The sequence below is a fragment of the Bos javanicus genome, chromosome 16, assembly GCF_032452875.1.
Source record: "Bos javanicus breed banteng chromosome 16, ARS-OSU_banteng_1.0, whole genome shotgun sequence".
Lineage (NCBI taxonomy): Eukaryota > Metazoa > Chordata > Mammalia > Artiodactyla > Bovidae > Bos > Bos javanicus.
The window spans coordinates 52,364,614-52,389,892 of record NC_083883.1 but is presented as its reverse complement, the minus strand read 5'-3'; the positions used below and the strand labels follow the sequence as shown (position 1 = coordinate 52,389,892).

The following is a 25,279-nucleotide window of genomic DNA, read 5'->3' as shown; positions in this document are numbered from 1 at the left end:
ATTTCATCAGAGGCAATTTGAGTATAACTAAAACCCTAAGCGAATATATTTCTTTTAACCATTAAGTAATACATTAACAGACTGAATTATGGACTAGGCATTTAAAAATTATTTGTAATTTGATAGCACAAGAAGATAAAATAACCATTATTCTTTAATTAGTTAAATTTATCATAGAATAGCATGTGGCAGCCCAATATTTTGATATCCTAAGTGGTTTTTGGTTTGATTTTCTTTTTTAAGGTCCTGTTTTTATTATTAAGTGTGATTGTTTGGGCACAGCAATTTACATAATTTACTAATGTTATAATTACCCAAGAAATTGAAAGTTAATATGAAAAAGTTATACTTAATATTTTTTTCTATACTTCTTTGAAAATGCCCTCCTATTGCTGGGACATGGGCATGCATTGCAATGAGGCTTTCATGTCTGTGTGAAAAACATATCATGGAAATTTTGCCTGAAATACATTTACAAAGTAAATACAGTTTGGCATATATTTTAATCCGATGAAAGTATAGAAAGTTTAATTTTCATATTAAAATAAAAGTCTCTTCTTGTTCCATTAAATTTAAAATAAAAAAGGAAATGGCATATGTCTATTTCTGTATATAAGCCAGAAAATCCCTAATAAAAAGAGCAGCTTGACTTACAGAACACTAGTCATGAAAGCCCAATATACAGTTACAACAGTTATTGCTTAGCTGTGGAAATAAGTTTTGGAGTCAAGTAAAATGTTAAGCTTGTTAATGTTTGCTTACTAAAGTAGGTTACTGCTGTTTAGAAAATGACCAGTTGCACAAAGAAAGTGCTGAAGTGAATGTTTGCATGACTTGCTTTTAGATTTGCTTTCCCGTTTCTGATTGATTAAATATTTTTCCCCCCTCCTAAATGCAGGGCTTCAGATAACAGGGAGCGTGCTTATGAACATAGTGCCTATGGACACCATGAACGGGGGACGGGAGGATTTGATCGGACAAGACATTACGATCAGGATTACTATAGAGATCCTCGAGAGCGGACTTTACAACATGGGCTCTATTATACTTCTCGGAGTCGAAGTCCAAACCGTTTTGATGCTCATGACCCCCGATACGAACCTAGGGCTCGGGAGCAGTTTACACTGCCCAGTGTGGTACACAGGGATACCTACAGGGATGACATTACCCGGGAGGTACGAGGCAGAAGGCCCGAGCGGAATTACCAGCACAGCAGGAGTCGGTCACCACACTCATCCCAGTCTAGAAATCAGTCTCCTCAGAGGCTGGCTAGTCAAGCGTCTAGACCCACAAGGTCCCCTAGCGGCAGCGGCTCTAGAAGTAGATCCTCCAGTAGTGATTCAATCAGCAGCAGCAGTAGTACCAGCAGTGACAGGTAGGTTAACAGTCTTTTGTTATCAGAGACAAGGTCTTGAATAAATTGTTACAAATGTGCTACCATCAGTGGTACTGATTTTTAGTACAGTAATGTTTTTGGAAGTAATCTTGGATCATGTATATAATGAATGAAGAAACTTTGATTAGCCCTGTAGCCAACAAATTAACTATTTTCCCAAGTACTCAGATCTAAATGATGATTTGCAAATACTGTTTCATCCTTCAGATGCTGAATGTTAAAACTGCCAAAAAGGAAGAAAAGCAATAACTTCAGTTGTATGAAACAAATCTTGTGCCATACAATGAACTTTCAAAGTTCTTTAATTTCTTAGTGTATACTATTTCTATTATTTGGTTGAAAATTTGTAAAAGCTGTTGGGGTAAAGATATCTTTAGTATTGGTGAAATATATTGTTGATATGTTTATTATCAATGTATAAATTGACGTGTACATTTTAACTAATTTTAACATCAAGATGGTAATCAATTTATAAACTCCAGTAGGAAAGCTTTCTTTAAAATTCAGGTTGTGTCTTTGCTGTTCACTAAGGGTGAGTAGGCTAATTTTGTTAGTTGGGATTTTTTTTCTTTTTTTTTTTTTTTTACAAAAGAGTTGTTGTCTTTCAAAGATGAAAATGATAAATTGAAAATAATCTTAACAAGAAACATCTTATAAGTTAGGTTATGGGTTTTGAAGTAATAGGTCAAGGTTAAAAAAAAATCAAGGTAGACAGTATACTAAGTTTATAATCTTGGACAAGTTACTAAAGCTCTCTAGGCCTCAGCTTTCTCGTCTTTGATAAGAACCATGTTTCCTAAAGTTATTTGGAAGGTTAAAATGAAAAAATCCTTAAAGGGCTTAGCTTGATACCTATATATGTTAAATACCTCCTTCAGTAACTCCTAGCTGTTGTTACTGCTACTACTTGAGATGTTGGTAGTCTTCAGTATTTTCTGTTTCTCTTTACTGTTATTCAACATGTTAATCTCAGACATTCTAGTTTTAAATTTAAATTTGTATTTAAATGTATTTTAAATTTGCAAGAGACAAATTCTTTGACCTAATTAAAATGCCCAGATTATTTTTCCTTTAGTATTGCCTGCTTAGAATTAACTTAAAAAAAGTAAATGATCATGTAATTGATAAAAGCCTCCTTTTATGCCTCCTGAGTTTTCTGATTCAAAACAATAAATAGAAGCATTTATTTATACATCTATCTATCTAGATGTAATTCAAATATTCTGGAAGATGTAGCATATTATAGTGAAGCTGGCAGTTTAAGTCGGAACAGTTAAGTTCTGGCTCCAGCTTTGCAGCTGTGACATGGTTGAGACCCTTAACTTCTTTTGATATCATTTGATGTATTGTTGAGTTAAAGGATTGACAATATTCATTTGAATTCTATAAATTGATTATAAAATCTTGTCATGATTCACTTTCTTCTGCATAGAGTTGGCCTAAGATACTCAAGTTTTAGTCATTTTCCCCAAACCTACCTCAGTAAAGGGATGGTACTGCACTCCACTGAATCAAAACTTTTTGAAAAGTCAACCAATTGAAGAAGTGTGGAAGTTAGAGATGAACTGCATGGCTTTCAGAAGGGTGGCATTGTACTTTGGTGGGAATTTGTGGTTTGGGATTTGGCCCTTGGAGTTGTGGGCTCAAAAACTTGAACCCAGAGGTGATCTGATGAATTTTGATGGAGCTAATTGCTGTATACATAATCAAAAGAAACAGTTGTATGCTTCTGAATATTTACATTCAGAAAGATAACTGCCACAAAGGCAGGATGAGCTTGGGAAATCTACATGGAGACTAAATTACAACTGTAGAGGATATTTTATCCTGTGTCAACTGCCTGAATCATACTTAGGGCTGAAGATTTTTATGATTTAGAGCTATGAAGGATATGTAGAACTTCAGAAAGGAGATACGAATTTTGGGCTAGACAGAAAACATTGTGAGCAGAAGGAACAACTTGAAGAGATACAAGTAGGTGGAAGAATGTTTTGAGAACAGCAAATAATTTAGTATGACTTAACCATGCTAATGTTTTTGGGTTTTATTTTTTATGCAGAGATGAGCCATTGAAGGATTTTGAGAAGGGAAATAGCTTATTGAGATCTGTGCTTTAGAAAGGCATCTGCTTTAGAATAAGAAAGAGAGATTCCAGTTAGACAATTTCAGTATTGCATAGAAGGAAAACTTGGACATTGAGAGTGCCTAACTTGGGAAAAGTGGACATTGTAATAACATTCAGATGATATCGATTTATGAAAAAGAGAATCAACTTTTTTGAAGACATGAAGAGCCTTTTGGTGCCGTTCTGTAAAAACAGGGCCAGGTAGGTCTTCCTTTGTGCACACTGCAGAGCCAGATAAGTGTATTGCCTTTCTCTGAGTACACATTCAAATGGTTGAAATACTTAGCTACAATTCTTAGTAAAGAGGAAGGTGAAACCAAAATTGATGTAGTAGTCAAAAGAGTGGTCATTATATTGTTACTGAATCAAGTACAGAGAAATAAAATATTTGGGTGTTCAGAGCACATCCATTGTCTTGGGGTTCATCCCCCCTTTTATCAGATATCCTCCTTTCCTCTATAATTATATTGATTACAAAACATGTTATTTTTTTAAAAGATTTATTTTTTGGCTGTGTTGGGTCTTTGTTGCTGCACATAGGCTTTCTCTATTTGTGGCGAGTTGGGGCTACTCTTTGTTGGGGTGCACAGACTTCTCGTTGCAGGGACTTCTCTTGTTGTGGAGCACAGGCTCTAGGCATGCCGGCTTCAGTAGTTGCAGTGCATGGGCTCAGTAATTACGGCTTACAGGCTTCAGAGTACTGGTTCAGTAGTCGTGATGCAGGGGCTTAGTTGCTCCGAGTAATGTAGGATCTTCCCAGACCAGGGATTGAACCCATGTCCCTTGCATTGTAAGGTGGATTCTTAACCACTGGACCATCAGGGAAAGTGAAAGTGAAAGTCACTCAGTTGTGTCTGACTCTTTGTGACCCCATGGACTATACAGTCCATGGAATTCCCCAGGCCAGAATACTGGAGTGGGTGGCCTTTCCGTTCTCCAGGGGATCTTCCCAACCCAGGCATTGAACCCAGGTCACCCCCATTGCAGGCAGATTCTTTGCCAGCTGAGCTACGAGGGAATCCCCTCAAAATGTAATATTTTGTTATTGTCAATTCACAATGTTCAATGCCCCTTTGGAAGAAATAAGTTCTTTTTTGTAATCCTTAAAACTTGATTGTGAAATGGTGACATTCCAAGTCCTTTAAAAATGTTTTAAATCAACAGGTTATCAGTTCAGTTCAGTTCAGTCGCTCAGCCGTGTCTAACTCTTTGCAACCCCATGAATCGCAGCATGCCAGGCCTCCCTGTCCAACACCAACACCTGGAGTTCACTCAGACTCACGGCCATCGAGATGGTGATGCCATCCAGCCATCTCATCCTCTGTCGTCCCCTTTTCCTCCTGCCCCCAATCCCTCCCAGCATCAGAGTCTTTTCCAATGAGTCAACTCTTCACATGAGATGGCCACAGTACTGGAGTTTCAGCTTCAGCATCATTCCTTCCAAAGAAATCCCAGGGCTGATCTCCTTCAGAATGGACTGGGTGGATCTCCTTGCAGTCCAAGGGACTCTCAAGAGTCTTCTCCAACACCACAGTTCAAAAGCATCAAGTCTTCAGCGCTCAGCTTTCTTCACAGTCCAACTCTCACATCCATACATGACCACGGGAAAAACCATAGCCTTGACTAGACGGACCTTTGTTGGCAAAGTAATGTCTCTGCTTTTGAATATGCTATCTAGGTTGGTCATAACTTTCCTTCCAAGGAGTAAGCATCTTTTAATTTCATGGCTGCAGTCACCATCTGCAGTGATTTGGGAGACCAAAAAAATAAAGTCTGACACTGTTTCCACTGTTTCCTCATCTATTTCCCATGAAGTGATGGGACCAGATGCCATGATCTTCGTTTTCTGAATGTTGAGCTGTAAGCCAACTTTTTCACTCTCCTCTTTCACTTTCATCAAGAGGTTTTTTAGTTCCTCTTCACTTTCTGCCATAAGGGCGGTGTCATCTGCATATCTGAGGTTATTGCTATTTCTCCCGGCAATCTTGATCCAGCTTGTGCTTCTTCCAGCCCAGTGCTTCTCATGATGTACTCTGCATATAAGTTAAATAAGCAGGGTGACAATATACAGCCTTGACGTACTCCTTTACCTATTTGGAACCAATCTGTTGTTCCATGTCCAGTTCTAACTGTTGCTTCCTGACCTGCATACAAATTTCTCAAGAGGCAGATCAGGTGGTCTGGGATTCCCATCTCTTTCAGAATTTTCCACAGTTGATTGTGATCCACACAGTCAAAGGCTTTGGCATAGTCAATAAAGCAGAAATAGATGTTTTTCTGGAACTCTCTTGCTTTTTCCATGATCCAGCGGATGTTGGCAATTTGATCTCTGGTTCCTCTGCCTTTTCTAAAACCAGCTTGAACATCTGGAAGTTCATGGTTCACGTATTGCTGAAGCCTGGCTTGGAGAATTTTGAGCATTACTTTACTAGCGTGTGAGATGAGTACAATTGTGCGGTAGTTTAGCATCCTTTGGCCTTGCCTTTCTTTGGGATTGGAATGGAAACTGACCTTTTCCAGTCCTGTGGCCACTGTTGAGTTTTCCAAATTTGCTGGCATATTGAAGTGCAACACTCACAGCAGCATCTTTCAGGATTTGAAATAGCTCAACTGGAATTCCATCACCTCTACTAGCTTTGTTTGTAGTAATGCTTTCTAAGGCCCACTTGACTTCACATTCCAGGATGTCTGGCTCTAGGTGAGTGACCATATCATTGTGATTATCTTGGTCGTGAAGCTCTTTTTTGTACAGTTCTTCTGTGTATTCTTGCCACCTCTTCTTAATATCTTCTGCTTCTTTTAGGTCCATACCATTTCTGTCCTTTATCGAGCCCATCTTTGCATGAAATGTTCCGTTGGTATCTCTAATTTTCTTGAAGAGATCTCTAGTCTTTCCCATTCTGTTAAAATATAGCTTGGTTTTATCTATAAAAGAGGTTTCTATTCTATCTGTATGACTGACTGGAAAATTAATCATCCTCTGTGCCCCTTAATTGTTACAGCTTTGGTGAACAGATTCCTAGCAGTGCATTTCAAATGAGCAAACATGGGCTTGATGACAGTCTCACTGTGAAGTCCTTGTAAATGATACACTAACTGTTTCTGCCAAACTATTCACAGTATTTATTTAGCTGCTGACAAGATGAGGGGCAGGTCGCTTAATGTTACAAACTTCCTGTGTGCAGAGACCTGTGCTGCTGCTGCTGCTAAGTCACTTCAGTCGTGTCCAACTCTGTGAGATCCCATAGACGGCAGCCCACCAGGCTCTCCCATCCCTGGGATTCTCCAGGCAAGAGTACTGGAGTGGGTTGCCATTGCCTTCTCCAAGACCTGTGCTACTGGGTGTCTATTTTTTTCTCTGTCTTGGTTATTTAGGGAGGCCCTTTTCTTTTCAAAATAAATTTTAAATACATAAGTTAAAAACTTATGTATTTAAGTTGGGGGTCAGCCTTTTTCTTTTTTGTTCCTCCTTTTGGTTTGTCCAAAGAATATGTCAAGTAACCTACAGACTTTTATTCTTTCTAATCACAAAAACAGGCATTTAGATGGAAACCCGTAAAACAAATGTAGTAATAAGCACAGATAACTGCATATAAATAACTGTCGTTGGTTGTTGTTCAGTCGCTCAGTTGTGTCCGACTCTCTGCAGCCCCATGGACTCCAGCACGCCAGGGTTCCCTGTCTTTCACCATCTCCTGGAGCTTGCTCAGACTCATGTCCATTGAATCAGTGATGCCATCCAATCATCTCGTCTTGTGTCATTCCCTTCTTCTGCCTTCAGTCTTTCCCAGCATCAGGGTCTTTTCCAGCGAGTCTACTCTTCGCATCAGATGGCCAGAGCTTGGCGTCAGTCCTTCCAATGAATTCAGGGTTGATTTCCTTTAGGATTGACTGGTTTGATCTCCTTGCTGTCCAAGGGACTGTCAAGAGTCTTCTCCAACACCACAGTTCAAAAGCATCAATTCTTCAGTGCTTAGCCTTCTTTATAGTCTAAGTCTCACAGCCATACGTGACTACTGGAAAGACCTAGTGGGTGATCTCTCACTGTCTCTTGTCTCTGTGGCTCTCAGTAAGCCATGTCATCTTAAATTGTGTTCAGTTTACCAGTTTGAAGAAATCAGAATTTTATAGCAAGCTTCCTTCTTAAGTAGGTTTTAAGAATTGGAATAGGTTGATTTAAAAACTGTATATAGGCAATTCCCTGGCAGTCTAGTGGTTAGGACTCCATGCTTTCACTGTTGAGGGCCTGGGTTTATATGTTGAAATATATAAAGACGAAGCTTGGAGATAGGAAGGGGAAGAAAAAGATATACATACAATATCACTTCCAGGTCAAAAAACTAACCTGTGAAAGTCCTTGTTGTGTTTGTTTAAAGTAATAAGAAAAGTCTATATAACTGCAAGCAATCAGCCTTTTCAATTCTGATGCTGTATTAAGATGTGACAGTCTTTATGTCCATCTCTTGTCCAGTATATTGGCTTTACATTAGAATAATTTACTTTTTATTGAAAGGCAAATGAAAAATAATTTTAAAATTTTTATTTATTTCATTTTGGCAGTGCTGGGTCTTTGTTGCTGTGCATTGCCTTTCTCTAGTTGTGGCGAGCAGGGATTACTCTCCAGTTGCACTGTGAGGGCTTATTGCGGTGGCTTCTCTTGTTGCAGAGCACAGCCTCTAGGGTGTATGAGCTCAGTAGTTGTGGTACATGGGCTTACTTGCCCTATGACATGTGGAATCTTCTCACACCAGGGATAGAACCCTTGTCCCCTGCATTGGCAGGCAGATTCTCAACCACTGAACCACGAGGGAAGTCTATAAAGTATTTCTTATTGCTGGTATTATTTGTAGAACTTGTACGTGTATTTCTTTTATATGTTTTGAATAAAATATATCAAAAATTGTCTACAGTTTTATTAATTTTTTCTGTTAGCTTAAGAATATTTTACCTGAACTATAGTTACATAGTAATTATTTAGAATATTGAACAAATTCTGAATTTTTACAACAGATAAAGGTAAAGTGTTAGCATGGCAGTCCCTAAACTGACACGCTTTTAAAAAAATCACACACACACACACATATATAATGTGTGTGATCAATTCTGCTAATAATTTTGTGAATGATGTAGATGTTTTAGATTACAGTTTCTTAGAGGGGGAATTTTATTCACATATCCTTTTGTCTGCAATTTCATAAGGAAGTTTTGTAGTTCGTTTAGTTTATGAGAGAGAATTTCAAGTTCATGAAGGAAAATTTTCAGAATTGTCCGTCTGAAGCTTTGTGGAAAAATATGGATGAAGCTGAAGAGGTGCTAGATGTGGTGGCAGTGCATGTATCAAGGTGACCGTGGCAGTGTACTTTTCGTTTCTCTTAAAGTATGCTTATTTATAATGTTGATTGGGGGAAGGGATTCTCATGTTATTACTACTACCTGGCTATGTAATTTGCTATGATATATATTGTATACTAGAAACTGTCAGACATGGCACCAGTTTTAACAGATACATACATGAAGTAAGAGTCAGTTTCTTAAAGTTGTTAAAGGGATTAATAATTAGTGGGGTTTTTTGGTGATAGTTGCAATGCTTAATCATAAAAACACATTTGTCTGAAATTTTATCATCAAAGGTGATCTTATCTATAATTTGGGCTTCCCTGGTGGTTCAGATAATGAATAATAATTTCTGAATTCAGTTGGAGATAAATTTGTTTTTTTTGCACTGTTTGACATGAATCACTTAAATTGAAATGGGATTTTTTTTGGTTATTATTCTTTGAGTGTGTAAAGAGAAGATACTTGTGCTCTGAAACCACTGAAACATAAACTGTCTACAGTGTAAAAATCAACGATTAGATATCTATTGATTTGGGGGATAAAACCAAGTGAAATGTATGTTTTAGATGTATTCAGAGGACTGTCAAGGAGGAACAGTAAAGGTTTAGTCAAAAAGCCTTTAGTAGAAGCCAAAGTCAAGGATAATAAATATTCTTAGGATGTTTTTTTCTTTGTCTTTTTCCCCTTATTTTTATTTAGCATGAAACTATTTCCACTCTTATGTTAAGCTTGAGTAAAACATTGCATTTTAAATATCTGATTTATTTCTGGATTTCACAGACATTCTTGGCCTGTTTTATTGTTTTTGTCCTTCTGCCTCATTTTTACTTTTTTAAGATAGTTGAAATTGTCTGAATTTTCAAAAGAATGTCTTTCCTAAAATCAGTATTATGAATAAAATGTATTTGTTACGGTGGACTATTCCAGCTGCTAAATGAAGTTTTTATTTTGAAATTTGCAACTCTTATTTGATGGATGGCTTTTTTGACTATGGTTTTGACTTTTTTTTTTTTTTTAATGATTATTCTTTCCCTGAAATATTGATATCTTAAGTTTTTTAAATAAAATTAATTTTGGTGTGTGTGTGTGCTCACGCTCACACGTGCTCTTCTTCCTTGCTTTGCACAGGCTTTCTCTAGTTGGGGCAGTGGGGACCACTCATGATCATTGTGTGCCTGCTACCCTTGTGGAGTACAGGCCCAAGGCACCGGCTTCAGTAGTCCTGGCTCAAGGGCTTTAGTTGCTCCCGGGCATGTGGAATCCTCCCCCAGACCAGGAATCAAACCCCGTCCCCTGAGTTGGCAGGTGGATTCTGAAATCCACCGCACCTCCAGGGAAGTCCTCTAAGTTTGCATTAAAAAATTCACCTTTTTGGAAGGAGAAGGAGAACTAACATGCTTGCTGTTGTTTATTTGCAGTCCTGGAGAAAACTGATCTAAAATCCACATTGTTTTGCCTCATTTTGAGTGGGGCTGCTTTAAGTACTGTTAATTTCCAAAGGAATAAACATTTGCTCATTCCCTCCTTAACGCAGTTTGGAACGGTTAGCATGTGTGGGGTGGTTTAGCGGTGTGTGCTTGAAGAGCTGCTGTACTTCGGTCGCTCAGTTGTGTCCTACTCTTTGCTACCGCATGGACTGCAGCATGCCAGGCTTCATTCACCATCTCTCGGAGCTTGCTCAAACTCATCTCCATCGAGTTGGTGATGCCATCCAACCATCTCATCCTCTGTCGTCCCCTTCTCCTCCTGCCTTCAATTTTTCCCAGCAGATGAGTGCTGCTGCTAAGTCACTTCAGTTGTGTCGGACTCTGTGCGACCCCATAGACGGCAGCCCACCAGGCTCCCCTGTTCCTGGGATTCTCCACGCAAGAACACTGGAGTGGATTGCCATTTCCTTCTCCAATCCAGTATCCCCATCTAATTAATTAATTAATTTTGTTGGTAGTGTTTTTTGCATTCCCATCAGTGGCAGGCATACTGAAGAGCCGGTATTCGGGAAACATTCCTTTCCAGTTTATCGGGCAGTAAGCTACACACTTCTGTCTTTTGGGATCACCTTAGCCAGCTAGGCCTTTTTTGTATGCTGAATATGGAAGATGGAAGTGTTCGCTAATTGCTTTGGTGGGCTTAACTTCCATTACGGAAATTTATAAATAGGCCTAGTTCCTTTTTTAAATTAAGTACAGCATTTCAGTAAGGCTTTTGAGAGGTGTAGGTAGGTGTGTGTTGCCAGCGTTGGCGTTCCGTGCAGAATAGGCAGTCGGTGTTGGAAACCCGTGCTAAGCTGACCCATTTTGACTGTGTTAGGAGCCTTGCTTTCATTAGGAGCCTCTGCTGCTAGGGAAAAGAGAACGAGCGAGGTAGACGTAGAGCTGAGCGTAAATGAGAGTTCATTGTGTGCTGCCTGGGCAGCCAGTGCCTCTGAATATTATGGGGAGAGCTAGGAACTGCTTGTTTGTGACTCAAACCAGCCTAAACTGGAATCATCCAGTTTGAGTTGGCGGCTTGCCACCTCCCAGAGGCTTCCTTATTTTGCCAGTTTTTGCCCGGCCCTCAGCACAGGGGGCGGGGCCTGCGCGTGGGGGCTGGCCCGATTTGGGGAGGAGCGCCTGGGAAGTGGCTGCAGGTCAATCCAGGTGTGTTCCTAAGGAGGCAGCCTTTTGAAAAATTCAGGAGGCTAAGAATAGAAGCTGATGTGAACACCACTCTTTAGTGCATCTTTCCATTATTACTCTCTTGTTTTAACTGTAACTTTCTCTCTTCTGCCCCTCAGAAACTAAGGCTGGAAAAATAGCTTCTGCTGTACCGCTGCTTGGGTATATCACAGCATGTTCTGTATTTGGTGATATGGAATTTGTTACCCCCCAATTAATTAATTATCAGAGTTCCCCAGGAGCTTGCTTTTAGTTGTTAGTCTGTCTGCAGTGAAGAACTCTCTGCCATGCTCCTTTTCATTCTCTTCACCGAGGTGCTGGGATTTATTTTGGCTTGTTAGGTGGAAGGAATGAAAAATAGGTTAGGGGGATAAACGTGTGACTTGGTATCTTGTGAGTTTTAATTTAACTTTGATGTAAATTTTTAAATGTTGCTTTAAAAATTAACAAAAAGTAATTTCAAGTCCTAAACAAACTTTCAACTTAAAAATACTGTGCCAGATTGTATTTGATTTAGAAGCAGAGTCAAAACAAAAACGCTTAAATTGCAGATTTTTAGTGTCATGACTGCTTTGTGCATAGCATCTTTCACAACTTTCCTCTTTGACAAATAAGGGAGTTAAATATGGCCTAATTCCTGGTCAGAAAACACTGAGAAGTCACTAAAATATTAAAGCCACAAATAAAGGACTGCATTTATTTTTGTCTTTAGAAGTGCCAGAGCTATATAGAAAATGTAAGTGCCTATAAATTTGTTTATGTTTTAAACTTTTGGAATGAGATTGAAACCTGGGTTTTTTTTTTTTTACTTATGGTAGAAGTTTACTTAGAGTGGTTTTAGAGACCTTGTTATTCTCTTTTATCTTTTGTGAGTTGTTTTCACTTGAAGGCTTTCTATGGTCTTTCTCAGAAGCCATGGTATAATTTTACCCTGCCCTGAACAACGGGATCATCCATGCACAGAACTAAAGGGAAATGTGTATTCTCCTTTTAAAATAAGTAGTAGCATTTTGTGAAGCTTAGAATTAGCCAAGATTTCATTGTCTGCCTTCTCCCCCTAGTTTTTTTTTTTTTTTTAATCTGTTTCTTCGAGTACAAACTGTTTACCCTTATCTGTAAAGGATAGTTTTGTGATTTCCTCTCTTGAGAAAATGGGAAGAGCACCCTTTGATAATTTATTTACTTAAATTATTAGTCATTCATTAAACTAAATACTACTAGGGTTTCATACTGCTACAAATTGTATAAAGTCACTTCTGTGGGACATTTTCCTACATCTGCTTTGTAGGATAAAGGAACTTCTCTTTCCAGGTATACAAGATAGTAAGTGAAATATATTTTAAAATTAACTTTGCAAAACAGAATTGGTTTTCCTAAGAATCTGAGTCATACTCTTAAAAAAACTTCTCTTGGTTGTAGAATGGATTAAAAATATATTCAAATATATGGTGATAATAATATGTATTCTTTGAATCAGATTGGAAAATATGTAATTCAAGTAAAATAAGATTGGACTTTTTAAAATCTTTTATTTATTTTTTTAAAATTGTGTTTATTCTTGGCTGCCCTGGGTCTGTGTTGTGCACTGGCTTTCTCTAGTTGTGGTACACAGATTTCTCATTGCGGTGCTTCTCTTGTTGCGGAGCATGGGCTCTAGGCTGTGCGGGCTGTAGTTGTGGTGCACGGGCTTGGTTGCTCCACGGCATGTGAAATCTTAGTTCCTGGACCAGGGATCAAACCTGAATTCCGTATATTGGCAGGCAGATTCCCAACCACTAGACCACCAGGGAGGTCCAGAGGACATTTTAGAATTTGACTTGGTTAATAACCTTTTGAGTTTTTCTTAATCCCATTAAATTAGAAAAAAGAAAAATTGTTTTAAACTTGTGTGAATTGCTGGTACAATCCCAAATAAAGGATGGTGTGTTTTTTTTTTTAAACTTATCAACAAAGATAGTTTTTAAATTTTAAAGTGATAGGTACCCAAGAACTAAGTTCTACTTTGTCTATTTATTCCTCTGTATTCTTGAAGTGGAAATGTATGTTTTCAGGGATCAGTCTGCTCACTTACTAGAGCTGTCTGGAATTAAAATGAGAACTTATGTGACTTTAACAAAATAACACTTTTCCGTTAGTTTTTCTTAATGATTTTTGTGTATACTGTAACAATTATTAATTTATTTGAGAGAATATTTATTTCTGTATTTATGGCTGTGCTAGGCCTTCATTGCTGTTCTCGGGCTTTCTATAGTTGTAATGAGTTGGGACTACTCTCTAGTTGCATTGGCTTATGTTGTTGCACAGCGTGGACTCTAGGGCTCTCGGCTTCAGTAGCTGCTACTTGAGGGCTCTAGAGCGTGGGCTCAGTAGTTGTGGCACGTGGGGCTTAGTTGGCCCTGCAGCATGTGGAATCTTCCTGGACTAAGGGTTGAACCCCTGTGTCCCCTGCATTAGCAGGCAGATTCCTAACCACTGGACCATCAGTAACAATTATTTTAAAATGTGCTAAACCTCTGAAGTGTTACCTCTCATAAATGGCGTTTCTTTTAAGTACTGTAATGGCTTTAACATGTTCTTGTTGTTCAGTCGCTCAGTCATGTCCAGCTCTTCGCGGCCCCATGGACTGCAGCACGCCAGGCTTCCCTGCCCTTCACCATCTCCCAGAGCTTGCTCAGACTCATGTCCATTGAGTCGGTGATGCCATCCAGCCATCTCGTCCATCCAGCCATCTCATCCTCTGTCGGCCCCTTCTCCTCCTGCCTTCAGTCTTTCCCAGAATCAGGGTCTTTTCTAAGGCTTTAACATGGCCTCTTGTTTAAGGATGATGTGCTTGTTTATTGGGGAGCTTTCTGGTTCTAGAACTCAGTTGTGCATTACTGTATACTCTAGCCACATGTGGCTGTTTGTGCACCAGTACTGATCCACGCTGTAACACGATGAACCTAAAAAAAATGCTTAGTGGCAGAAGATGGTAGGAAAGACCACATATTATATGATTCTCTTTATGTAAAATGTCCAGAATAGGTAATTGCAGAGGCAGGAAGTAGATTAGATTAATGGTTACCTTGGGCTGAGGATGGAAGATAATGGGGTGTGCTGCTAATAGGTATGCGTTTTTTTTTTTTTTCTTGAACAATGCAAATGTACCAAAGTTACATTAAGGTGATGATTGTATAATTGTATAAATATACTAAAACCTATTAATCGTATACTTTTAAATAGGTCGGTTTTATGGTATGAAATTATATCTCAGTGGAACTATTTTTAAAAAATACAAAATTTTGAAGATACAGCAAAACAAAGTTACTAGTTTTTTTTTTTTTTTAAGTTACTAGTTTTTATGTTGACTGCATGTTGAAATGACATTTTGAGTGTATTACATTAAATAAGATACATTATTAAATTTCACCTGTTCTTACTTTTTAAGGTGTGGCTACTTTAAATTACATTTTTGTCTTCTATTAAATTTCTGTTGGACAGCACAGTTTTAGAAATTAACTCTATCAAGATGGAATGTCATGGAGTAATTTGTGCATTCATATTTAGTGCTTTTCATTTTTTTTTTTAGAGAGAATAGCACCCATTATTTTTAAGTCCCAAGACTTAAAATATAGTCTTTGCTGAGTCTGTCTTTTTCAAATTTAGGATTGATCAGCCTAAAATATTAAAATGCATGTTGATTTCCAAAGTGGCCAAGGGAATGTCTCAGTTGTTGAAAACCTTTAATGTGTAAGTCTCCAATAAATTAACCTTCTAAGAAGAAAATTATGTCATCTTAACTGAGTGATATTTTCTAATTAAAAAAAAAAAACAACAGCACCTCAACCCCTTAATCTGAAGGTAATTTTTAAATGATGGCTAATACTTTTGATAAAGGTTTAAAGTGTGTTTAAAATACATGGAATTCTGGTGTTAAAATTAGAATAAGACACACATTTAATAGATACTTGTCTTGTTTCTAGATGCGATTTATGTAACCAAAACTGGGGAGTTCTGTGACTCTCTGAGTGTTGTTTTTGATCCTGGGGAGGGGCACACTCCTCTCCTGAATGTGCTGTGTCATGGCAGTTGGATCCATTTGGAGTGCCGCTTTTGTTTGTTTCCATTGGAAGAAATCGCAGAGGAGTTGTTTAAGAGGAAGGACTTGAGGCTGGGGTTTTTTAGTGAGTAATGTGAAGTCATTTATAAATAAACACATGCATCAAACAGTGGGTGGCTTTAGGCTTCCTAGTGGGGAGTTAGGTGCCCTGGTAACCTCTTGAGTATGGAGCTACCTTAATAAAAAGTTTAGAAGTGGAAAATAGCAAGCCTCTTTTTAAAAATCTGGATAGGAAAGAGTTGCAATTAGCTCCAAAGTTAAATTGGAGAAAGGCAAAACCCAAAGTTCAAGTTTACTTGTGGGTTTGGTAAAGACTACAGCATTTTGTACATAACCATTTGGGAATTTAAAAACAACAACAGCAAAATGGTTTCGCTTGATCCATATGCTTTCTTGGTTTATGCCTTTTAAACCAGTTAGTTGTTCATACAAGAAATAGATCTAGTTTTACACTGTGTGTAGTTGAGGAAGTAAATCCCACTGTAATAATTAGCAGTTTAGATTTCTCCTCAGTTTGTCCCTTGAATGATACATCCATCCCATGGATGTTCTGAGGGCTTTGCTGCCTCACAGAACGATGTCTTGTTCCTTAGGCACATGTGTTCTATCTGCCTGTCACTTCTAGGATGCCTTCATGTTTGGTGCTCTTTGCTTTGAGTTACCTGTGTATCAGGTTTTGTGAGTTTTAAGGTTTTGTGAGTCTTACATTGCCAAAAATGTAATGACACTGCAGGCTGAGGCTTTTTGGAATTTAAGCTAAAGGTACTTTTGACCCTAGAGGAAAGGCTACAGTGGGAATATATACGTAAGTAATTTTCCCACTTTATCTGCTACAAATTTTTTTTCCGCTATGAATCTGTCCAGGCAGAATCTGATCACATACCTGCCCCACCCCCATATCTGTTTAAAAAAAAAAATAATAAGCTGCACTTTGTGACTAGTTTTCTGCTACCCCATCATCTTAAAATTAACTTGGAAGTTTTTTAGAGCCCCATGAAGCCCATCAGCAAATATGCCATGCAGTTCTTAGTAATAGATTTATAAGAGCTTAGCCACTTTCCAATTTTTTTCCAATAGCCAATTTTTGCTATTGTTATTAGAACCCTAAGATTTGAAACCACCAACCTATAGTTTCTTAAAAATATTTATTCAGTATTTATTTATTTGGCTGTATTGGGTCTCAGTTGTGGCATGAGGGATCCTTTTGTTGTTGTGGCACATGTACTCTCTAGTTGTGGTGTGAGGGCTTAGTTGCTCATGGACTCTCTTGTGGTGCGAGGGCATGTGGGATCTTAGTTCCCCAACCAGAGATTGAACCTGTGTCTTCTGGATTGCAAAATGGATTCTTAATCACTAGACCACCAGGTCCTCCAAATATGTTTTTAATGCCTAAACTTGTAAGCCTTCAATTTTTAAAAAATTGTGGTAAAATATATATAGCATAAAATTACCGTTTTTAACTGTTTTCAAGTGTACAGTTCAGAGGCATTGAGTATATTTACTTTGTTGTACAACTACCACCACCAGTCATCTCCAGAACTTTTTCATCTTCCCAAACTGGAACTCTGTAACCATTAGACAATAATGGTTTCTCTTCCCTAGTCCCATTCTTCTCTCCCCTAGTCCCTGGTAACCACCATTCTAGTTTTTGTCTCTATGAGTCTGACTGTTCTAGGTAACTCATAAAAATGGAATAATACGGTATTTGTCCTTTTATGTCTGGCTTATTTCACTTAGTACAATGTTTTAGAGATTCATCTATGTTGTAGCAAATGTCAGAATTGTCTTCCTTTTTAAGACTGAATAATATTCCTGTAGGCTTTTGGGGAAGAAAGCTTTACTTATCTAGCTGTTGTTCTATAGATTAACTATTTCCATATTCCTTGTATTTAATTCTACTAAAAAATAGTATCAGTAATAAGCTTAAAACATTAACTTGCAGCTGTAATTGCACCCAGAAGAGTTACTTGTACTTAATTTTTTTGTTACCAAGCTACGCATATGCTACACATAGCATATTTAAGCTCAATTTTAAATAGTATTTTCCACCAAAATAAGGTGCTTTTTAAAAACTTGTCCTTAATAATTTTGTTTTTTCCTTCATTTATGTAAACTATTGGAGTTTAGAATAGGAAGATAAATAAAATCAATTATTTTAATACTGCAGTTGAATTTACCACTACTTTAGTGACCATGAACTCTACACCTGTTTAATCTTACCTACGTATAAGGCAGAGAAAGTACCTAAGGTTTAAGCATGCTTGATATTTACAAATGCTCATAGGTAAAGGCTAGGTGGAAACTAAAACCCAGAAAAGTTAATTTTTGAAGTGTAGATTTTCTATTATACTTAGAAATCCTTAGAAAATAAATTATTTATTTTTTATATTAGTAGAAACTAATTGCAGTGTAAAGAAAAATTATTGCTGGTGGATTATGGCTCCCTTTCTGCTTCTAGCTGTGTCTGTTGAGGTAAAGGTTACACATAGGCATATGCACGTGCGTGTGCACACGCACACACACACACACACACACACACCCATGGAGTATTACTCAGCCGGCAAGCAACACAGTCAGACCTCAAGATTACTATACTAAGTGAAGTAAGTCAGAAAGAGAAAGACAGTATCTTTTATCACTTATGTGTAGAATCTAAAAAGATGATATAAGTGAATTTATTTATAAAACAGAAATAGACTCAAAGACATAGAAAACAAACATATAGCTACCAAACGGGGGAGGGATAAATAAAGAGTTTGGGATTAACAAATACTACTGTATATAAAATAGATAAACGGTAAGGACCTACTGTATAGCACAGGGAACTATATTCAATATCTTGTAATAACCTACAGGGGAAAAGAATCTGAAAAAGAGAATATAAATAACTGAATTATTTTGCTGTCCACCTAAAACTAACAAACATTGTAAATCAATTATACTTCAATTAGGAAAAAACAGATAAATGTTGAAAGAAAAGGAGACAAAACTTCTATTGTCGGTTTCACTATTTAAGTTAATCATCATATTTTTAAAATCAGATCTTTTCCCATTAGAAGTCTTTGTGGTTTCTAATGATAGAAGAAATATGTGGACCAAAACAAAATTGACATTAAAATATTGGTTCCATAATTTAAAAATGCATTTTCACTCATTAATATATTAACACAGTCTTTCTCAATAAGTATCCTAAATACCAAGAATTTAACTTTTCATTGACTTTTGGTCTAAAGAGTTTAATTTATAATTTATATAGTCAAGACCTAAAATGCTTTCCCTATTTCTTTCCAGATAGTTGTGGGAATCACCAGTTAGAGCTGACTCATTTCTCTGAAATTATTTCTGGGGCACCTTTACTTTGATGAGCCAGGTTGTGGGGCCTCGATTCAGCAGAGCCTTATATAAGCCAGGTTGTGAGGCCTCGATTCAGCAGAGCCTTACATAAGCCAGGTTGTGGGGCCTCGATTCAGCAGAGCCTTACTGACAAAACCCAGCACGTAGCTTATTACATTGACTGGTTTGGAATCTCTCCATTTGTTTCTAAGGAACAAAGAGAAGTACAGTTCATTTTGTATTTTACTTCTTAGGTTTTGTGTGTCTGTGTTCAGTTCATGCGCTCACTGTGTCTGACTTTTTGCCACCCCATGGACTGCAGCATGCCAGGCTTCCCTGTCCATCACCAATTCCTAGAGCTTGCTCAAACTCATGTCCATTGAGTTGGTGAGGCCATCCAACCATCTCGTCCTCTGTCCCCTTCTGCTTTCAGTCTTGCCCAGCATCAGGGTCTTTTCCAATGAGTCGGCTCTTTGTATCAGGTGGTCAAAGTATTGGAGCTTCAGCTTCAGCATCAGTCCTTCCAATGAATATTCATATTCAGGACTGATTTCCTTTAGGATTAACTGATTTGATCTTGCATTCCAAGGGACTCTCAAGAGTCTTCTCCAACACCACAGTTCAAAGCATCAATTCTTCAGCGCTCAGCTTTCTTTATGGTCCAGTTCTCACATCCATACATGACTACTGGAAAAACCACCCCTTAGACTGGACGGACCTTTGTTGGCAAAGTAATGTCTCTGTGTATTTAATATGCTGTCTAGATTGGTCATAGCTTTTCTTCTAAGGAGCAAGCGTCTTTTAATTTCATGACTGCAGTCACCATCTGCAGTGATTTTGGAGCCCCCCAAAATAAAATCTCTCACTGTTTCCATTGTTTCCACATCTGTTTGCCATGAAGTGATGGGACTGGATGCCATGAACTTCATTTTTTGAATGTTGAGTTTTAAGCCAACTTTTTCACTCTCCACTTTCACCTTCATCAAGAGGCTCTTTAGTTCCTCTTTGCTTTCTGCCATAAGGAGGTGTCATCTGCATATCTGAGGTTACTGATATTTCTCCTAGCAATCTTTATTCCAGCTTGTGCTTCTTCTAACCCAGCATTTCTCATGATGTACTCTGCATATAAGTTAAATAAGCAGGGTGACAATATACACCCTTGATGTGCTCCTTTCCCAATTCTGAACCAGTCCCTTGTTCCTTGTCTGGTTCTAACTGTTGCTTCTTGACCTGCATACAGATTTCTTAGGAGGCAGGTCAGGTGGCCCAGTGTATGTATATAGATAACATGAAATTTACCATTTTAACCATATAAGTATACACTTTAGTGACATTAGTACATTACCTTGTTGTGCAGCAATCACCACTGCTCATCTCCAGAACCCTTTCATCTTTCCGTTATACAAGAACTCTTCATTCTCTTCTTCCCCAGCCCCAGGCAGTGCCATCATTCCTTCTGTCTTTATAAATTTGACTGCTTGTTACTTCATAAAAATTGAGCCATACAATATTCACCCTTTGGTAAATAGCTTATATCATTTAGCATAATATCCTCAGAGTTCATCCAAGTTTTCGCATATGCCTGAATTTTCTTCCCTTTTAAGGCTCAATAAAATTCCATTGTATATTGATACCACATTTTGTTTATACAGTTGTCTGTCTCTATACCCTTGGGTTACTTCTACTTTTTGGCTATTAAACATGCGATGAATGTGGGTGAACAAATATCTGTTTGACCCCTGCTTTCAGTTCTTTTGGTTATATATCCAGAAGTGGAATTGCTGAATGGTTGTGGCAATTGTAATTTTTTAAGGAACTACCATACTATTTTCCACAGTGTCTATACCATTTCCTTTCCACCAGCAATGCGCAGGAGTTCTGGTTTCATTCCATCCCAGCCAACATAGTTATATTCTATTTTTTTATAATTGGCATTCTAATGAGTATGATGGAGAAGGAAATGGCAACCCACTCCAGTATTCTTGCCTAGAGAATCCTGTGGACGGAGGAGCCTGGTGGGCTGCTGTCCATAGGGTTGCACAGAGTTGGACATGACTGAAGTGACTTTTCATGCATGCATGCATTGGAGAAGGATATGTCAACCCACTCCAGTATTCTTGTCTGGAGAATCCCAGGGACAGAGGAGCCTGGTGGGCTGCTGTCTATGGGGTCGCAGAGAGTTGGACACGACTGAAGCGACTTAGCAGCAGCAGCAGCAATGAGTATGAAATGGTATCTTGTTTTGATTTGAATTTCTCTAACAGTCATGTTTAGCATGTTTTCATGTGCACCTTGGCCATTTGTATCCTCCTTGGAGAAATGTCTGTTCAAGTTTAAAGATACTCATTTTTGCATCTGATGGGTTGTTTTTTTGCTGTTGAATTATATTGTCATTCTTAAAGGCAGTCTTTAAAATGTCTTAAAGTTATAAGGCAAAATACCCCCTTAAGTTCTTTATGCAGAATAGAAGTTTTATTCATTTCTCTGACCATGGTACTTTGGTGAGAAAAATATCTAGTTGTGATACTGAACTATCATCTTAAATCTCTAGGTTGAGGGTAAAGAAAGCTGTTGAGTTGAGGAACAATTTTAACGTGAATTGGAGTAGTTACCATTGACGTGAACCTGATAGAGTCGGAGTAGCTGTGCTGTGTATTTCACCCATATATTTCACCATTTATTCAAAAACTATAAAACAGTGTTGTCTGCAAGTACTTTGATCCTGCTATTGACATGGCAAAGCACATATTATAAAAAGCTGTGTGTGGTTTCCCTTTCTGTCATGTTTTCCAAAATCAAATGACATCAGAACATTTTTGATCCTAGCTTCCTCTCAGTCGAATCTATAAAAGTTGACCTTTTTTTTTTTCCTGTAAGTTTTGGTGTTATTCAGAGATTTTTATGAAGTGATAAATACATAATTTTAAAATATTTATTCATTAATTTGGCTGCATCAAGTCTTAGTTGCAGCACATGAGGTCTTCGCTGGGGTGCACAAACTCTCTAGTTGTGGCTCTCAGCTCGGTAGTTGCAGCTCCTGGGCTCCAGAGTACTGCTGCTGCTGCTAAGTCGCTTCAGTCGTGTCCGACTCTGTGTGACCCCAGAGACGGCAGCCCACCAGGCTCCCCCGTCCCTTGGATTCTCCAGGCAAGAACACTGGAGTGGGTTGCCGTTTCCTTCTGCAATTCAGGAAAGTGAAAAGTGAAAGTGAAGTCGCTCAGTCGTGTCCGACTCCTAGTGACCCCATGGACTGCAGCCTACCAGGCTCCTCCGTCCATGGGATTTTCCAGGCAAGAGTACTGGAGTGGGTTGCCATTTCCTTCTCCAAGAGTACTAGGGCTTCAATATTTGTGGCAGGCACTCAAGCTCTCTAGTTGTGGCATGTAGGTTTTGGAGTGCATGGATACATGCACTCCTATGAACACAACTACAACTCAGTAGTTGTGGCACAGCGGCTCTAGTTGCTTTGTGGCACATGGGATTTTCCCGGACCTGGGATTGAACCCGCATCTCCTGCATTGCAAGGCAGATTCTTAAGCACCAGACCACCAGAGAAGTCCCTGAAGTGATATATTAGTAATAAGGAAGAGTAGTGACTTTAAGGACCCCACATTTGAATTGCAGCTTAAAATTAGCACATTGGATTTGCAAACGAAAGGATAGCAGTCAAGGAAATAATGTAGGCTGGATTTTCTCAACCTTGGTACTATTCATATTTGAGGCCAGATAATTCTTTGTTGTGGGGACTGTCTTATGCATTGTAGGATATTAGTAGTATCCCTGGCCTCTGCTCACTAAGTGGCAGTAAGCTTCATCCCTACCCACAATTGTGACAACCAAAAATGTCCCTTGGGGGACAAAATTGTCCCAGCTGAGAGCCGCTGATGTAGGTCTTCACAGTTACAAGATTTTTGAATGAAATAGAATAATGCATCCAAAGACTCTGGACTTTGTTAGATATTTAAAGCATTGTATTGTGTGTTATAGTTGTGATTTTTCTTTCATCACATTCCCTGGTGGCTCAGACGATAAAGCATCTGTCTACAATGCAGAAGACCTGGGTTCGATCCCTGGGTGGGGAAGATCTCCTGGAGAAGGAAATGGCAACCCACTCCAGTATTCTTGTCTGGAAAATCCCATGGACAGAGGAGCCCGGTAGGCTACAGTCCATGGGGTCGCAAAGAGTTGGACACAACCAAGTGACTTCATGTTCACTTACACTTTTCTTTCATCCCAGAAAATGTCTGTTTAAAAAATCTTCTACAAAGTTGTAGATGACGGGATCCATGAAGTGTTTTTGTTTTTACAGTTACCAGTGATTTTTCAGTCAGGTTAATAATATGTGTCGAAGTCCTAGAATCTTGGCTTAGAACAGCCATTGTTTTTCTTGAATAACTAATGAAACATTAAAGAAGAAAGACATACTTTGCAGTTTCCAACAAAGTCATATTTTATCAGAAATTTTCATTTCAGTCTTAGATACTGAATGTAGGTAATTATCTTCATTTTATTGAGCTTGGTGTACTTTCTTAGGCATCAATTTCAGTTGCTTGCATAATTCAAGTCAATAATTTCTTGGAGGCACACATCCATTATACATTGGGCACCATGGCTAGACTCTGTTTACAAAGATGAATCCAGTCTTAGACTTTTAAGAGTCCAGTAAATGAGTGGTTATAATACTGAGTGAAGAGGTTTGAGACAGACATTGTAGTAAAAGAAGTTTAGAAATACACAACTAAGAAACTAACGAATGCTTATGGGGTGGGGTGAGGTTGTCAAGAACAGCTGCAGAGCAGGAGGTTAACTTTGGATCTCACTAATCCTTGAAGGCCAATCAGGGAAGTACAGAAAGGTGTCCTCAGAAGGAGCAGGTATGCACAAGAGCGCTCATACTGCTGTGTGCAGGCAGAGTGCTAAGCAGTCATCACTAACTCATTAAATCCTCACCACAGCCTCTCATACGTGGTAGGCATTATGAGCATTTACATGCAATAAAATGAAAGATTAGAGAGGAAGTAATTTAACTAAGGACTTACATCTGATAAGAAAAAAGGGAGGTACCCATGATTAGAACCTGGTATACTCTTTTGTTTTTTGTTTTGGCTGCACTGCGAGGCGTGTGGGATCTTATTTCCCCACCAGGGACAGAACCTGTGGAAGCGCAGGGTCCTAACCACTGGATCATCAGCGAAGTCCCTAAACTGGTGTACTGTTACGTGGGTAGATCATTGTTGTTATTTAATCGCATAGTTAGATGTATCTGACTCTTTTGTGACCCTATGGGCTGTAGCCCACCAAGCTCCTCTGTCCATGGGATAGATCATTAGTGGGTGGGATACAGTGTGACAAGAGAGTGAGAATGAGCAACTAGGCAGTTAATTTGGGGCCAAGTTGTAAAGGGTCCCCTCTCCCATGTTGAACAATATGGAGATGTCAGAGCTGGAAGATTTGGAAGGAGGTGGAGAGTCAGAATCCTAGAGTTCGCAGGACCTTTGAAGGGCTCATAACCCACTAGGGAAATTAAAGTTTAGAGAGGCAAAATGACGTACCTTGCCAGACTGAACAGTTGAGTATTTCCTTCCTGATTTTCTTATAAAACCAAAAAACCACAGACTTAATTCGGCAATTCAGGTTGTATCAGAAGTGGTGGAGTGTAAAATGGAATTAGGATCACATCAGACCATCTACTGAGCTAGTGGGGTTTTTGTTTTTAGTCTTGTTTAAACTTTCTGGTGGGCTCAGGACCCTTTTATTTTTTTTAAATTACTGAGCTTTTGTTTATTTTATACTGTCTCTTGACATTTTGCCATATTAGAAATTTAAACTTTAATTTGAAATTTTATTGATTTCATTTGTCATAACTTTTTTCTTTCCTTTTAAATTTTAATAGTTTGTTTGAGCAAAAATCTAACTGAATTGGGCACTGCCAAACTGGAAGTGGTTAGGAGTGCTCCATCAACAGGAGCTGGAGTGAAAGATTTTTATGGAGAAAAGCAAAGCAGAAAAATTATTTGATCAGTTATAGCTTTAGTATTTGCCTTATTTGGAAAAGCCTGACTGGCTGTTGGTTCTTGGTTATCCTTAGGTTTGATTTCCTAATCTTGAGGCGTTTGCAGGCTTAGGTTTGGTTTACTTATGTAAGGCTGTAAATTATTAGAGCCACCTCAGTCTAATGGTCTCCTTGCTTAATTAACACCCTCCCCCACTTTTGGCCCTCTTCTCATATAGGAGAGTTTAACCAAAAATTTGGTGTAAGCACCACTCTTGGTCACCATCAGGTTGTTGTTTTTGTCTGGGTGTGAAACTCATAGGTTATGAGTCTGGTCTGTGAA

The 25,279-nt window shown here is 38.5% G+C and overlaps 1 protein-coding gene across 4 annotated transcripts in view; it reads left to right on the top strand.

Moving 5' to 3' along the window:
- The window catches only part of SPEN (spen family transcriptional repressor), a 92,506-nt gene that overhangs the window by 28,229 nt on the left and 38,998 nt on the right, over positions 1-25,279 (top strand). For 3 of the 4 annotated variants that reach the window (XM_061383187.1, XM_061383186.1, XM_061383189.1), the window contains one exon: positions 899-1,375. The exons of the other annotated variant lie outside the window; for it this stretch is intronic. In XM_061383187.1, the coding sequence (XP_061239171.1) occupies positions 899-1,375 (477 nt within the window). The remainder of the gene's footprint in view (positions 1-898; positions 1,376-25,279) is intronic. 4 annotated transcript variants of the gene reach the window in all.